The sequence below is a fragment of the Camelus dromedarius genome, chromosome 14 (assembly GCF_036321535.1).
Source record: "Camelus dromedarius isolate mCamDro1 chromosome 14, mCamDro1.pat, whole genome shotgun sequence".
NCBI classification, from domain to species: domain Eukaryota; kingdom Metazoa; phylum Chordata; class Mammalia; order Artiodactyla; family Camelidae; genus Camelus; species Camelus dromedarius.
In genome coordinates this window covers 60,007,395-60,022,140 of record NC_087449.1, presented here as the reverse complement: position 1 = coordinate 60,022,140, position 14,746 = coordinate 60,007,395, and the positions used below count along the sequence as shown (strand labels likewise).

General features: G+C 50.3%; 1 protein-coding gene across 3 annotated transcripts; it reads left to right on the top strand.

Annotated features, from left to right (window-relative positions):
* The first annotated feature begins 864 nt into the window (after nt 1-864).
* NECAP2 (NECAP endocytosis associated 2) lies at nt 865-14,645 on the top strand. 3 transcript variants are annotated; one of them, XM_011000901.3, is made up of 8 exons: nt 865-1,011; nt 3,205-3,305; nt 6,145-6,249; nt 6,335-6,416; nt 7,397-7,505; nt 9,675-9,852; nt 12,446-12,530; nt 13,343-14,645. In XM_011000901.3, the coding sequence occupies exons 1-8, from the start codon at nt 920-922 to the stop codon at nt 13,389-13,391; spliced, it is 801 nt and encodes a 266-aa protein (XP_010999203.1). In that variant the 5' UTR covers nt 865-919; the 3' UTR covers nt 13,392-14,645. The 3 variants fall into 3 exon arrangements, with proteins under 3 accessions (XP_010999203.1, XP_010999202.1, XP_064350089.1); XM_011000900.3 differs by lacking the exon at nt 12,446-12,530; XM_064494019.1 differs by lacking the exons at nt 3,205-3,305; nt 6,335-6,416; nt 12,446-12,530 and having other exon boundaries at nt 868-1,011.
* The last annotated feature ends 101 nt before the right edge of the window (nt 14,646-14,746 follow it).

Here is a 14,746-nt window from a genome sequence, read left to right as displayed (position 1 = left end):
AATGTCCTGTGACTCCCTTCCTGGGGGAATGACTCAGAATCCAAACATGATTTTAAATTTCAATTGCCAGAGTAAGGTAAAACAAATAGGGAAATCAGTAACTTCAGCTTTAACAACGGGCCTCAGGCTGGGAGCAGTGTCTGGACAGTCAGGTTTGCTGATCTTTCTAAAAGCAAGCAGTAAGCATAAAGCCAAGAATTAGCCTAAGCGTGGCCATTTTATTATTTCTCCTTCAAAAATGGCAGAGAAGAAGGGATTTTGAGAATGTGACTATGGTTAGATGTAACTCCTATAACATTCTCTGAGAAATCCAAGTTAATACTGGATGCTTTTAAAATTACCTGTGTTATTAATAAACTTTGCTTCTTTAAATACCTTTTGTTGAATCTAGGCCACAGGGGCCTCTGGGCACATAGTGGGTTAGCAAAAGGGTGGCAGGCTAGGGACATCGCACTTAACTGGTGGGTCAGGTAAGGATTTCTCTAGGAGGAAAAGCCTCAGTGGAGTCTTACAGAATCAGAAAATGCGAGGACATTCAGGAACTGCAGAGGGAGCAAAGGCTGGAGAAGAAAAAGGCATCAGGGTGAGCTGTCTAGGTATCTACAGCTTTGAATCTCAGCCAGTTGGACACCAGGTTGAGTGTTGAAGCGATGGGGCTGACCCACAACCACACAACAGATTACAGTTTTCTCTGTGGCCCTGTAAGCGGAAGCCTCCAGACGACCCTATTCCTCATCAAGTCAGTTCTGGATCCGTCCGCCTCCTGTCTTGAGCCAGGCCTCCAGCAGGGGGCGCGCGGGCGATGAGCGGACAAGGCCCGTGAGCTGCCGCTCTAGCCTGACGCGGGTCATAGAGTCGCGCAGCTGCCGCCCCCGCTGTGGGGAAGGAGGCGGAAGTCCGGCAGGCTCTGGGCGTCGAGATGGAGGAGGGAGAGTACGAGTCGGTCCTGTGTGTCAAGCCAGAGGTCCACGTCTACCGCATCCCGCCGAGGGCCACGAACCGTGGTTACAGGTGAGCACCCGCTGTTGAGCCAGGCTAGAGCCCGACCTAACCCCTTCCCTGCTTCCCTGCCGCCCCGACACGGCCACTGTGGGAGCCGAGAACACCTCCCTTCCCGGCCCGTTGAGGGGCCAAGGGCCAGGAGCGAGGGGGGAGGTAATGCTGTGGCTTCTTCCAGTTCGAGGCTAGGGCAGAGAGGGGGACCCAGACTTTCGGTTGTCTCAGTGCGACGCATGGGGCTCCCGGCGGCGGGGAAGGCGTTAAAGCCGTATCTAGCGCTTGGGGACTCCGGTGAGTCGTTGGGGACCCTCAACGTGGTCAGGAGCAGTGGTGTCACAGACCTGTATTTTTCATCCCTAATTAATGGCTTTGAAGGGATCCTTGAAAAGCTTGAAGGGGGAGGGGCCCTGTCACAGCCAGAAATCCCCTAGGAAAAGGAAGGAAGGAAGGGAGTCCAGAATCGGTCAACAGGACCCATCCCGAGAATTTTTGAGCTGATGTTAAAAACCCAGGGACCCTTCCTTGGCTCATCTGTTACCGCACGAACTCCAGCCCTTCTCACAGGCTGTGGCAGTTGGAAGGAATCAATCCGCACTTCTCTAGTGAAACGTTCACCTGGGACGAATAAATACGCATAGATTTGTAGATGTAGACTATCTCGAAGGGAACACCGGAAACTGCCGGACCGGTGGAAAAAGGGGGTTGGAAGGAGATTTCCTTTCGCTGTATATCTTTTTGTACTGTTTGCATTTTGTTACCATGTATCACAAGAAGAAAAATATTAAAAAGAGAAAAAGATGTACTTGATATAGACAACCTGGCCTATGGCTATTTTGTGCCACCATAGGAGGGTGGGGAGGGCTCTTGAAGGTAGTGTTTGTCCAAGTGATTTGGAAATACAAGATTGGCCTGCACAACAAGAATGATAGAGTGTCCACATGTCTGGCCTTTTGTTCCTTTCCAGTTGTGTTAACAGGGCTCATAGCTGCTTTTCTAGTGGACAAGTATTTTGTTGAACACCTGCTACGTCGGTGACATAATTTTAAAATAGTATGAAGGCAATGGTAATAACATAACAAAAACACATTTCTATCATCCAACTGGAGATGGGCCACCAAACTAGGGATGCTCGTCTACCCCCATCCGTTTCTGTAGGATGAGTTTGGTGTCTCTTGGTCTCTCAGAGTGCGATTACCAAGTGTCAGGGCTGGCTAGGTTGGCACAGAGGAAACTGCCAACTCTGGTACTTCATCCTCAGGGCTGTCTTAGCTTGAGTCTAAGGCCTCTTGCTCCAAGAAGAGGAACGGAAACTGAGTCGGCTGACTTGTGAATTGAGAGTCTGCACTTTGTGTGAACTTCAAAACAGCCTGCGTCCACAGTTACGGCATATGCTTAGGGACTTCCAAGAAAAGCCTCTTGGAAACACCCAAGGTTTTTGCTCTTTGGGGGTTTTACTGAGCTGCTTCTTAGAACTAAAATGTGAAGTTAATGCTTTAGAAGAGGCCATTGTGATAGGTCCATGGTTTCCTGGGTTCAATTCTGCTTAGGATACCTTTGAGAATATATTTCTTGAACACTCTTTCACTCTTCTCACATGTCCTGTTGCTCTCCTTTTCCCTTTTCGCTGGTGGTTGCTCCCCTCTCTCCTTTTTCTCCAAGATGGCCTCAGTGGTCCCAAATGATCACTTTGATGACCTGAGCCTAGCAGGATTTTTAACAGACCATGGGCCCCAGTAGCTGCTTCCTCTACAGAGAGAAACCGGAATCATACTTCAGAGAGGTTCTCTATAATCTAGAACTGAGGTTGGCAAACTGCGGCCCACTATGTTTTTGTCTGGCTCGTAAGTTAAGAACAGTTTTTACACTTTTAAGTGGTTAGGAAAATTTTAAAGAATAATATTTCACAATGTGAAAATTATGTGAAGTCTAGATTGTCCTTAAAGTTTCACTGGAACAAGCCATGCTCAGTAGAAAATATTTGGTTAAAATACGTAAAGCACCAGCCTGCTCATGTACCGTGACTGCTTGCTCTCTGCAGGAGCAGAGCAGGCAGTTGGGATAGAGGTCGTATGGCCCTTCTCAGAAAAGTTTGCCTACCCCTGGTCTAGAGCAGGCAGCCCACGTGCCCTTCCCATTCCCATCCCCTGCCTTGGGGGAATGGAGCAGGAGCCTCTGGCAGAGGCACAATGGTTTTTGTCCCCTTAGGGCTGCGGAGTGGCAGCTGGACCAGCCATCATGGAGTGGCCGGCTGCGGATCACTGCAAAAGGGCAGGTGGCCTACATCAAGCTGGAGGACAGGACGTCAGGTAAACGCACGGGAGGCCGGCATGGGGCTGAGGTACCATACCACCCACCTGTGCAGGGCGAGGCAGCCCGGGCCTGGCCAGGATGCTCAGGGATTGTGGGAACCTGTCCTGGAAATCAGAGGCCCAAGTATACCTAGAAGCCGTCTCCATTCCCCCAAGCTTTAGTTTAAGAGGGAGTGTTTCCTGTCGAGCACCTCTTCTTTGTGGGTCCTTAAGAAAATACGAATTTTGGAGCCCAGGGAAGAGAAACCTGCAGGCTGGTCCCCAGTAGGAAGCCCCAGAGCTTGCCTGGAAGACAGGCTGGGTGCAGAGCTTGCCTGGAAGACAGGCTGGGTGAAGACGCACAGCCCTCTGCTGCGGAGCTCCCGGTCTCAGGAATTCTGCTTATTGACTAAATGGTAACTTCCCAGACTGACCACACCCATTCCGAAAGAGCTGGAAACTGCCCTTCTCAGCTCTTTTTATGGTGAGAGGACAAGCCACGCTGGGTTGTGCCAGGGTCAGCTGGCAGTTGTCACCTTTGGCGAAATCGCTCCAGAAGCCCTGCACCACCAGTGCCTCTGGGTGAGCTGTGGACTGCGACACGGCCTGGAATCATCCCAACCCCCGCAGCCAGAGCAGGGATCGGGTGCATTGCGTGCTCAGTCAGGTGCCCCGGTGTTTGGTCATTTATTTTTTCTAACGTGGAGGTTTTGCTTTGTGGGGCAAATAAAGCACAAAGATTCATAGGCGCAACTGGCTGCCTTTTCTCAGATCTGCATCAGTTGCATCTGAGCTGTGGAACCTCAGGCAAGCCGCATGACCTCTGGTACCTTGTCCTCCTTTTTATTGAAATGGAGATCACATTAGCTCCTACTTCACAAGGTTGTTGGAAATACAAAGTGAACACATATTTATCCACTTTGTGAACTGCAGGGTGACCCAAAGCATTAATTTGTTATGAGTGTGATTGAGCATTGGCAGCAGAGGAGTTTGAAGGGACAGTTGCCATGGCAAGACCAGAGAACTCTGGCTGTGAGGTTTGCTGGGATGTCCCAGGGGGTGTCACAAGGAAACTGCAACACCTCTTCTGTATGGACCTTGGGAACTGGCTTAAGATGACCACCTAGTGTGACAGCCACTGCTCAAAGTTGAGCCTCACCTGCAGGACCCACCCCAAGATGCTCTTAGTTTGGGGTCATGCCCACTGGGTCGTGTTTGTCTCTCACCTTCCAATCACTCTAGGCCAGAGTGTCTCAGCCTCAGCACTAATGACATTTGGGCCAGCTGAGTATTGTGGTCTAAGTCAAATTTAAGATACTTAGCAACATCCCTGGCCTCTACCTACTTGATGCCAATAGCATCCCCCAAGTTGTGGTGATCAAAAATGTGTCCAGATGTTGCCAGATGTCCCTTGGGGGGAGGGAGGGCACAAATAACCCATGGTTGAGAACCACTGCTCTAGGCTGAAGGCATCCAGCTGAATCCAAGATCCCTAGGTACCAAACTAGAGAGGGGCAGAGAGATTAACAAGAAGCTACAAACTCTAGGGCCGCTGATTTTGATTCAGTTCAGCCTTGATTGCACAGGCACCTCTGAACCATAGAATTCAGTAGAAACTGTTGGGTTAAATACTTAAAACATCAACAGAGATCAGCACCCACCAAAATGACGCCAGTCATAAATGCTCACAGGTGTGTGTTGTGCTGCGCCCTGGAGAGCTGTAGTTGATAAGAGTATGCATTTCACAAGGGGTCTTTTTTTTTTGTTTTAAATGTTTTGTTTTGTTTTGTTTTTTCCCCAAAGAAAAACAGTAATAGCCAGTTGGAAATCTGCTTATTTTTCAACTCCAGTTTTACTTTCTTCAAATTTGGAAGTGACTTACTGATTTACTATTTTAAACAAACCCCCCCTTTTTCCCCTTTAAGTGTTTACCATCTATTCATGCTGAATCATTCCAAGGAGATTGCTCTAGCATATATCTCCAGGTCCTCACTTTGCACCTTTTATCAAAAAATGTGAAACACAGTTCCATCGTGCAACTTAAGGGCTCCAATTGTCCAAAATAGGGAAAACAAAAACAAAAAAACCTTTGGAATAGCCAATTAAGTTGAACTAAAAATAAAAACCCACACGAGTGCACTTCGGTTGGGTCAGGAATCCACATCCGTGTTCCAGATGATCTGATCCCGGTCCATGAATCCTTGTAATTAATTCATCCTCCGTATCCTATCCACATTATGATTTGAGTCCATGATCCAGCTCCTAAGATTGGGATCCAGTGAGCACAAGGGCTCCTTTTAAAAGCAGTCACCCTTTTGTGCTGAGATTAGGTTAAATCTGCCTGCTTCGCATTCTTCTCTGAGTGCAAAAACCCTCCTCCTTTCCAGTGGGTTCACCTGCCCTCTAGAGTCCTTCCTTGGAGACCAGGCCTTTTTTAAAGGTGTGATCTACCTGGACCAGGGCTCCCAGGGTGCAGGCCATTGATGTTAATGGATGAGGCAGATGGAATGGGTGGCCACAGCTCCAACCCATCATTCTTACGTGGAAATGGAGGCCTGGGTTGCTCAGCTTCTCTGGCTAGGAGAAGCCAGAAATCTGGATTATTTTACAGGTAATTTGATTTTGAAATGTTAAGTTAAAAATACTAAAACTGTGAGCTGGATCTGACCTGTAAGCTAACCGCCTCTGACTTAAACTTTCCCTGGGTTATATTCCTGAGTTTTCCCTTTGGCCAAAATGGATTTGACTTGAATCCCAGAGTAAGGTTTGCCCATCTGCCTCCCAGGATGAAGGCCCTGGTAGTGTGATGGAAACAGATTGCTGGGGGCTCAAGGCTCACCCTCCCTTATGCTTTCAGGGGAGCTCTTTGCTCAGGCCCCAGTGGATCAGTTTCCTGGCACAGCTGTGGAGAGTGTGACGGATTCCAGCAGGTACTTCGTTATCCGCATCGAAGATGGAAACGGTACGCACAGGACTTGGCACCTCCTCTTCTGAGAAGGGTTTTCTCTGCCTCTGGAAAGTGGGATTGATCGTGTGTTGTCCCCCAGGGCGCCGGGCGTTTATTGGAATTGGCTTCGGGGACCGAGGTGATGCCTTTGACTTCAATGTTGCCTTGCAGGACCATTTCAAGTGAGTGGTTCCAGGAGACCCGTGCTAATGCCTCCCCCCTTTCCCCAGACAATGATCTCCCAGGTTAGGATACCCAGGTGGTTGTGTGTGATCTATCTGCTAGCAGAGCCTCAGGAAAACTCACTTCTCCTGCGGGGCACATTGCCCTCTCTGCACTCCACCAGTCCTCATCTCTGCTTTGAAGTCATCTCCTTTTCCTGAGGCCCGTCTCTGCTGCCTCAGTCAGCTGGCCCAGCCTTTGAGGTGTCACATCTCTTCACTCGCCAGGCCCCTGAGCAGCCAGTGTCCTTGCCAGGCTCCTTTGGCCTTTCTGGGCCTGTTCCTCCACAATGTGATAAGGGTTGCTTGGATTCCCAGGCCACCCAGCACACACCTTGGTGGTCCTTTCTGAAGCTAAAAGGGCAGGAAATTCTGTTCCCCTGCCATCTGCAGGCCTCCACCGCTGGCTGCCAGCAACTGGGGAGTGTGCAGCTGCTCTCATGGGTGCCTCTGGCTCTTCTCTGCTCCGCGTGGCTGCTGGAGGGGTGCTGTGTGGAGGGTGGGGGACCTTTTTGTTGCTCTGTACTTCCTGGGTGTCTGTGTTGCCTCACCAACTACTTTATAAGCCCTTGGGAGGTATGTGGAGACCTTGTCTCAGTTTTCATACCACGTGCTGAGGAGGAGAGGGCCAGGTTCTCAGATTTCCTGAAGACCATTATTAGGATCCTCTATGTAAGTGATCTCGTGGAATTTCCACAGCAGTCTTTAAGGCTTAGAGAATTGTCCCATTTTGCTGATGAGGAAACTGATGTGCATGCAGCTGCTTACGTGTCAGAGCCAGGATTTGAATTCAGGCCTAACTCCGAAGCTGCTCTCCATTCCTACCACCCTGCTGCAGTAAAAGCCTCATCCTGGACTGATGGCAGGTAGGAATGAAGTGAGTGCATGAATGCAGGGCAGCTCGCCTCTTCCTCACCTCTTCCTTCCTGTTCTCTCCCCAGGTGGGTGAAACAGCAGTGTGAATTTGCAAAACAAGCCCAGAACCCAGATCAAGGCCCCAAGTTGGACCTAGGCTTCAAGGAGGGCCAGACCATCAAGCTCAACATTGCGGTGAGTCCCACCGCTGCTTGGCCGTGTTGGCCACCACACCAAGCCCAGCCCAGAGCCCACCACTCTTTTCTCACAGTTCAGCACATTTACTGAGCAGCTGCCCTGTGCCAGGTACTGTTCTGGGGACAAATGAGAGGACTCTGCTGTCGTAGAGCCCAGAGCTGAGCTGAGATGGGGGAGTCAAGATGGGATTACAACATGACAGGAGAGGTTCTACCACCTAGGGATGTCCTCAGTGCTGTGAGCTCCTAGAGGAGGGGTGTGCAGCCCGGAGTTAGGGGGAACCAAGGAAGGCTTCCTGGAAAAAGTGATCTTTAAAGAAGGGAAGAGGAGTCGAAGGGTGGTTCAAGGAAAAGAAACAGCATGTACAAAGCCTCTGAGTTGAGAAGGAACGTCAGTCACTTGCTGCCAGGGCTGGTGTCTCTGTCCTGGCTCTTAGAGCAGGGGTCAGTGTGCTTATCCCAAGCTGTGTCTTGGTTTGTCCCTGGAGAAAGGAAGATTCGGGAGCACTCTGGGCAGGAAAGGGCGGGCACTGGGAGCCATGGGCAGCTTCTGCTGGGCTGGACACACCATGTTGTCTTGGCTCCCTGTGTCTTTGTCCTGAGCTGCCCTGCCTCCTGCTTTCCCCATTAGCTCCTGGTGAGGATAGGAAGGTTGGGCTGCGCTGGACTGCTAAGACTTGGCCTTTACCTGGCTGTGGGGGTGGGGTTGGAGTGATCTGGGGGGAACCAAGGACCCAATGGATTTGTTTTCTGAAGAAGCTTTGTAACCCTACATAATGCTTTTCTTCTTTACTATCTCTTTCTCCTCTTTTCTGCTTCATGCTGGTGATGATTTGGGACCCTTGAAGTTGGCCAACTGGCCCGTAAGAGAAAATCCAGGTCATGTCCAGTGGACTGGTTGGGATATGAATCTGTATCTTGCTGGGAGGAAACTAACATTTAATGAGCATCAGCTGTGTGCCAGGTAGTGTTTTTAGGTACTTTGCATATGAATTAAACATTCTCCCTTCTATAGGTGGGCAAGTGGAGGTCTAGAGAGGGTGAGGGACTTGCCTAGGGTCATAGAGCTAGAAGTAACCGGCACAGGGACTCACACTGAGGTCTTTGAGGGCTTTTGGCTTCAAGACTGTGGTCTTAGCATTTGATTAAGCTGCTCCTCTCCTTACAAGGTAGGAACCACATCGTCTTCATCTTTGTAGCTGCTCTGGTTTGTGGTTCACCTTAGTTTTTGTTTTTCTTTTTTTAATGTTTTGTTGAGGTATAATACACATACAGAAAAGGGCACACGTTATAAATGCAGAACTCAGTGAGTTTTTAAAAACCAATTTTGCTCATACAAACTAGCCCCCAGATCAAGAAGCTGACGATTATCAGCACTCCGGAAGCCCCTCTCCGGCTCTCTTCCACGACCGCTGTCCTGACTGTGAACACCCTAGATTTTATTTTTATGTTTTATTAGTTGAATCATGCACTTCATACTCTTTTGTGAATGACTCCTGTACTCAGTGCAGAATCTGTAAGAGCATCGCTGCACGTAGATCGCCTGTTCTCTCCGGGGCGGTGCACTCCATTAGGAGGGTGTATCCATCATCTGCCTGTTGCTGATGGTGGACATTGGGTACTCTCCAGTCTGGCGTTACTGCAGGTAGTGCTGCTCTGAACGTTCAAGCACGCGTCCCTTGGCACACACACGTATGCACCTCTGTCGGGTCTGTATCTAGGAGTGAAATGGCAGGGGCATCAGTTCATATGTTCAGCTTTAAAGATTCTTTCAAACAGTTTTTCCAAGGAGTGTTCCCAGTTTACACTTCCACCAGCAGTGTGTGAGGGTTCTGGTTGCTCCATACCCTTGTCAGTGTTGACACGCTACGTCTGAGCGGCTCTGGTAGGTGTGTATGGTATATCATTGTAGTTTGATTTGCATTTCCCTGATGATTAATGAAGTCGGGTGCTATGTTTTTAAATTAAATGTATTTGTGATAGTTTTAGAATTGTGATGAATTGAATACAGCTCATAACAACAAGAATGCTGGACGGATGGTTCTTGACCGTGTTTCAGTTGTACAGTCGTTTGGGGCCTGGTGGTCACCTTGGTCCTCCTCAAGTTTTCCAGTAGCAGTGGGACTCCAGCAGAACTGACTGGTTTGCATTCCTTTCCTCTCTTTAGAACATGAAGAAGAAGGAAGGAACAGCTGGGTCTCCCCGAGCCCGGCCCGCCAGCACAGGAGGACTGAGCCTGCTTCCCCCTCCCCCAGGGGGGAAAACCTCCACCCTGATCCCGCCCCCTGGGGAGCAGTCGTCTGTAGGGGGGTCCATCGTCCCGCCAGCAGGTACTCCCAGTTCAGGTCAGTGCTCGAGGGTGACTGTACTTGCTGCTAAACCTGCACCTCTGGGTTCCGCTTCCTCCCTGGCAGCGGGGGCCCCGTGGCTTTCCCTCCTTCACTCACAGTGGTCCGTCACTTAGTACCTGTGTGTGACAAACTGGAAGGTGGGCACCACAGAGCTGGCCCTTCCCACACTGGGTGAGGGCTGCTTCCCTTCCCACCGCTTACCCACTCAGGGCGTCTGTCCTCCCCGATGGGCGGGGGCTGCAACTCATTTGTTGCTGTGAAGTCATCTGCGTGTGGGTTCCTGGTTCTCAGAGGCTGCTCACTGAGTGAGTGAGTCATGGGGACACGGTCTCTGCTCACAGGGAGCTCACTCCAGTAGGAGAGAGAAGTCATGAGCACAAAGACCAGATTCACTGCCTGCTGGCATGACCTGGAGAGGCTTCATGGAAGAGGTGGCATTGAATGGGCCTTAAAGGGAGACTGGGGCAAGGGACACTTGGCATTCCAGACAGGGAGAAGAGCATGAAGAAGGCTCAGACGTTTAAACACTTGGTGTATTCAGGGAGGTAGATGCAGCATAAGAGTGCCTAGGTGAGTGGTAGGAAATAAAATTGAAGATTTAGTTTGGAGCAAGCTCCTCAGTGAGGCTGTCAGGCGTTGGAAAGCTGAGAGGCATCTCCCCCAGCAAGCCGCGCTGGTGCTTGTTCAGGGTGTAAGGACTGCCTTTTGGAGACGCCAGGATTCCAAAAGTTAGTGCCTAATGCCAGCCTCTGATAGTGCTGGGATGCCAGCCCAGTCCCTCGACATCCCCACCCTGCCTGCCTGGCCCAGCTTGGTGCTCCTAGCCTTCCCCAGCTGACTTTCTCCACTCGGCTCTCACCAGGATCCAGGACTGGGGGGAAGGATCCAGACAGGGAGCCTGCTTTCTTTCCCTTTTAAGGGGTGTAGGCATTGGCTCCCCTATCTGGAGGTCAGGCTTCAAACCTCAGCCCCGTGGGGAATACCTCAGCCTAGCAGAGTGGCAGGAGGAGTCGTCAGGCAGGGCCCCTACCCTGGCCCCCGGATTTATTCTCAGGGTGAGATCATAGGACCATTTGCCTTGGCATCACCAGGGATGGGGCAGGAATCTGCGTACTTAACGTTATTCGCATGCTCGCTGAGTCTGAGAGCCACTGTCTTAGGCCTTCCCTCCGTTGCTAGTGCATTTTGAATGGCCTGTATGGAGTCCTTGCTATGTGCCAGGTAGCATTTTAGGCCCTGGCAATACTGCAGGTACAGCCCCAAGTCCCTGCTCTCAAAGCCTTATGTTTTAATGTGCAAGACAGACAATGAGTATGTCTACAAATAAAATGGTGTCAGGTAGTAAGAGTCAGGAATAGCTAATATTTATTGAGCACTTAATATGTGCTCCAAAACCAGACTGGCTGAGTTCAGATTCAAGCTTACCAGTTGTATGACATTCAGAAAATTGCCTACTGCTTTGTGCCTCAGTTTTCTTACCTGTAGGATGGGGGTAGTAACGACACCTACAATATGGGTTTCTTGTGAGGATCAAATGAGCTAATCCACGTACAACACTTAGAGCAATACCTGGAACATTGTAAGTCCTCACTGAATGTTCGTGGTCATTTTATTAATACTGTCATTATCACTAGGTACTGGGCCTGTTCTAAGCATTCCACATGTATTAACTTATTTAATCCTCAGACCAGTCAGTCCTATGAAGTAGTTACTGTCTCCATTTCAGAGATAAGGAAACTGAGACTTTCCTGCATAAAGTTCTGGCCTATCTTCCCCCAGGGACTGTGGCAAGGTTCAAATGAGATAATACCCGTTAGGCAGTCAGTGAACTGCAAAACTAAACTGTTGAAGGCCCTAGTTTTATCTGGTTTCCCAGCCCAGAGCAGATTAGAAGTAGCAAATTGGGGGGAAGACAGAGGTGGCAGGCACAAGGCCTTCAGAAGAGACAGTTGGCAGCACTGGGAGTGGTGCCAGAAAAAACACAAAAAACACAAAAGCGGACGCTGCCGTCCCATCATGCCACCCACCCCAGTGAAGAGATACACACAGAAGTCAGCTTCTCTGTTAGCTCTTCTGGAAGGCACTCCCCAACCCCTAACCAGTTTGGCTCCCAGGACTTGGCGCACGTCTGGCACACAATTTTCTCAGCTGGTTCATCTAGGCTCTGGACTGAGGGCTTTATACGAAGGTGACCTTGCAGTTTTGGTGGGCATTCTCCATCCAAGATGTCTGGGCAGGAGATAGTAAATTTTAAACAGTTTCCAACAAAACAGTTGAAACAAGGTCAGCTTCAGGTACAAGTGATAGATGGCGTGCCCCTTGCCCTCGCTGGCATTCGTCCCCTCCACCTGGAATGTGGCCTTCTGCTCTTTCTCCAGGAGCCTCCAGGCCTCGTGAGAGGGTGGTGGGAACGCAGCTGCTGGATGGCGTTTTGTTGCCCAGAGCACATCTGTGTGGGTGTCTTTCTCAGCCATCTGGGCTCGTGAGTCTGAGTTTAGGGTCACCGAGACAACCAGAAACAGAGGTCTCTGACTCCTCTGTCTCCTTCTCTTCTTTCCCTTCCCTTCGGACTTGGGGACATCAATAGGAGGTGCCACTGTGTCCTGGCCGCAGCCCAAGCCTGCCACTACTGCCACCGCTGACATCTGGGGAGACTTTACCAAATCCACGGGGTGAGGAGGGTCACGTCTGTGGTGGGACTGGGGCCAGGGCCATTTCTCTGAAGACCTGGGGGTGCCCCAGGTGCCTTCTGACATTGGGAGCAGCAGCTCTGATTTGGACATTTTCAGGCCAGCCAGAGGACAGAGTCCCAGAGTGCCCATTTCTCTCCGTGAAGGCTTTTTGCTGCTCTCTGCTATTGGGTGGCCTGGAGCCACCATCTGCAACTCTTTCTGGTCTTTAAATCATCTCACCAAGTGCTTTGGCTTGTTCCCAGTACCTCCCTCTTCCCCTGCTCCTCCCCGCCAACTACCCTAGAACACTGGCCTGAGAGTTAACCTGGGCTCTGGCCTTGGCCCATCCTCTGAGGCAAGGTCTCTGGCCTTTTCTGCTTCCATAAAATTTCAAGCCTTGGGGTCAAGGTGAAAAGGTGCTCAGTACCAACCTCACCGTTACTTACATGGACTAAGTTCTCAGACAGGAGTCAGCAGACGTTTTCTATAAAGGACCAGAAAGCAAACGGCTTAGACTTTGCAGGTGCTGTGGTCTCTGTCCCAGCTACTCAGTACTGCTCTTGTAGCTCAGAAGTACCTCAGACAGTATATAGATGAATGAGCGTGGCTATGAAACGATAAAACTTCATTTATAAAAACAGGCAGGGACTAGATTTGGTCTAGTCCTGTGCTGTAGTTTGCTGGCCCCCACTCTAGAACGTTGGGGGACTGGCTTCTGGAAGCTGTTTCTGCCCAGAGAGAAGTCACATTTTATCTCCTTTGTATTTTCAAACATTTGAGATCTCCCACCCTTCCCTATCTAACCTTTACAGGTCGACCTCCAGCCAGACTCAGCCAGGCACAGGCTGGGTCCAGTTCTGACCTGAGCCCAACTCTTTTTCTTCGTACAACTTCTGGAAAGGAGCCACCTCACGTGGGCCGAAGGAAGGGGGATGCCGCGCTCCCTGGCCAGCCTCATTTTGGAGCATGACTCTCTCCTCTCTTCCTGGCCTGGACCCTCTTGACAGACTGCACACGTTAGGCAGTAAATTGGCACCACGTCACACTGTTCCCTGGGATTCGAGTATGCAGCCAGAACACCGAAGAAAAGTTCCAGGATCCCTACCCCTGTCTGTCCTCTTGACACGAGAGAGACTCTGACTACTGCTCTGTCACAATGGCCCGTATTAAACACAAGCCCCTAGAGCAAAAGGAAGGGTTGAATGTGCCGCCAGGATTCACATCAGCCCTTTGCGGGGTGGGGGTGGGGGGGTCACATGTGTCACGTGATCACTGCCTGGAAGGGGGCTTTCCGCACTCCCATTGGATGTAGCCACTCACAGTCAAGTCTCCTCTAGAGGAGGGATTCCTTCTTGATTTCAAGCAGGTTTATAGGCTGCAGCTTGAACAGACAACCAGGAGGGAAATCAAGAGTATTAACCAGCTTTAAAACATTTTTTTTTTATAATACTTGCTTTGCTAACGTGTTGATCTGCACTAACGCGTGGTCTTTGCAAAAGGGACTGTTCCCACGGTGTGCCCCAGCAGGGGCCCCTGAAAACATTCCTCACCATCAGCCACAGGAGCTGCTGCTCTAAGCTTCAGAAAGCTGTGTTCATCTCGGCCATGTGGCCCGGTTTCCATGTTTGCCAGGCCAGGTGGGCAGTGCAGGGCCGAGCAGGCGCTGGGAGCCAGGTGGGACAGTCCGTGTTTGAGCCAGAAACCGGTAGCTCCTCTCCTGGAGGTGGGAGGTTCGGCCTTCCCATCAGCTGGCAGCTCTCTGGGCTCAGGGCTCACGGCACCGTTCCTCGCGGGCTTGGGTTTTCTCCTTGGTTTCTGAAGTGCCTTATCTGCAGACAACCTCTTAACTTTCTTTTCTCCTTCAGGGACTGTCCATGACAGACAGACAGAAGGAGTTCTGAAGCAACTGGAAGTTTAGGGTTGCCTGTATTACTGGTTTATAAGAATTTTATCTGAGCACACCTCTAAGATTGCTTTTATTGACATATGTAAGTTACCTCTTAATTGAAAGATTTCCTGTTTGAAGGGTCAAGATGATGAACTGAAAAAAGGGTTGGCCTTTCTGTGGGACCAGATTTCTAAGGTAAAAAATAAATAAATATTTTTACTCTGTCAGTGTATGTCAAAGATGAACATATTTTTGGCGGCAAGGCTGCTAAACCCTCCTGGATGTCACAGCTAAACTCGCAGCCACCTCTCACCACTCATCACGTGTC

Bases quoted from the DNA above. Each gene is read 5' to 3' on its own strand.
- NECAP2 (XM_011000900.3), top strand. From the start codon at position 920: ATGGAGGAGGGAGAGTACGAGTCGGTCCTGTGTGTCAAGCCAGAGGTC. The intron at 6,250-6,334 runs GTACGCACAGGA...GTTGTCCCCCAG, and splicing joins CCGCATCGAAGATGGAAACG to GGCGCCGGGCGTTTATTGGA. The intron at 6,417-7,396 runs GTGAGTGGTTCC...TTCTCTCCCCAG, and splicing joins GCCTTGCAGGACCATTTCAA to GTGGGTGAAACAGCAGTGTG.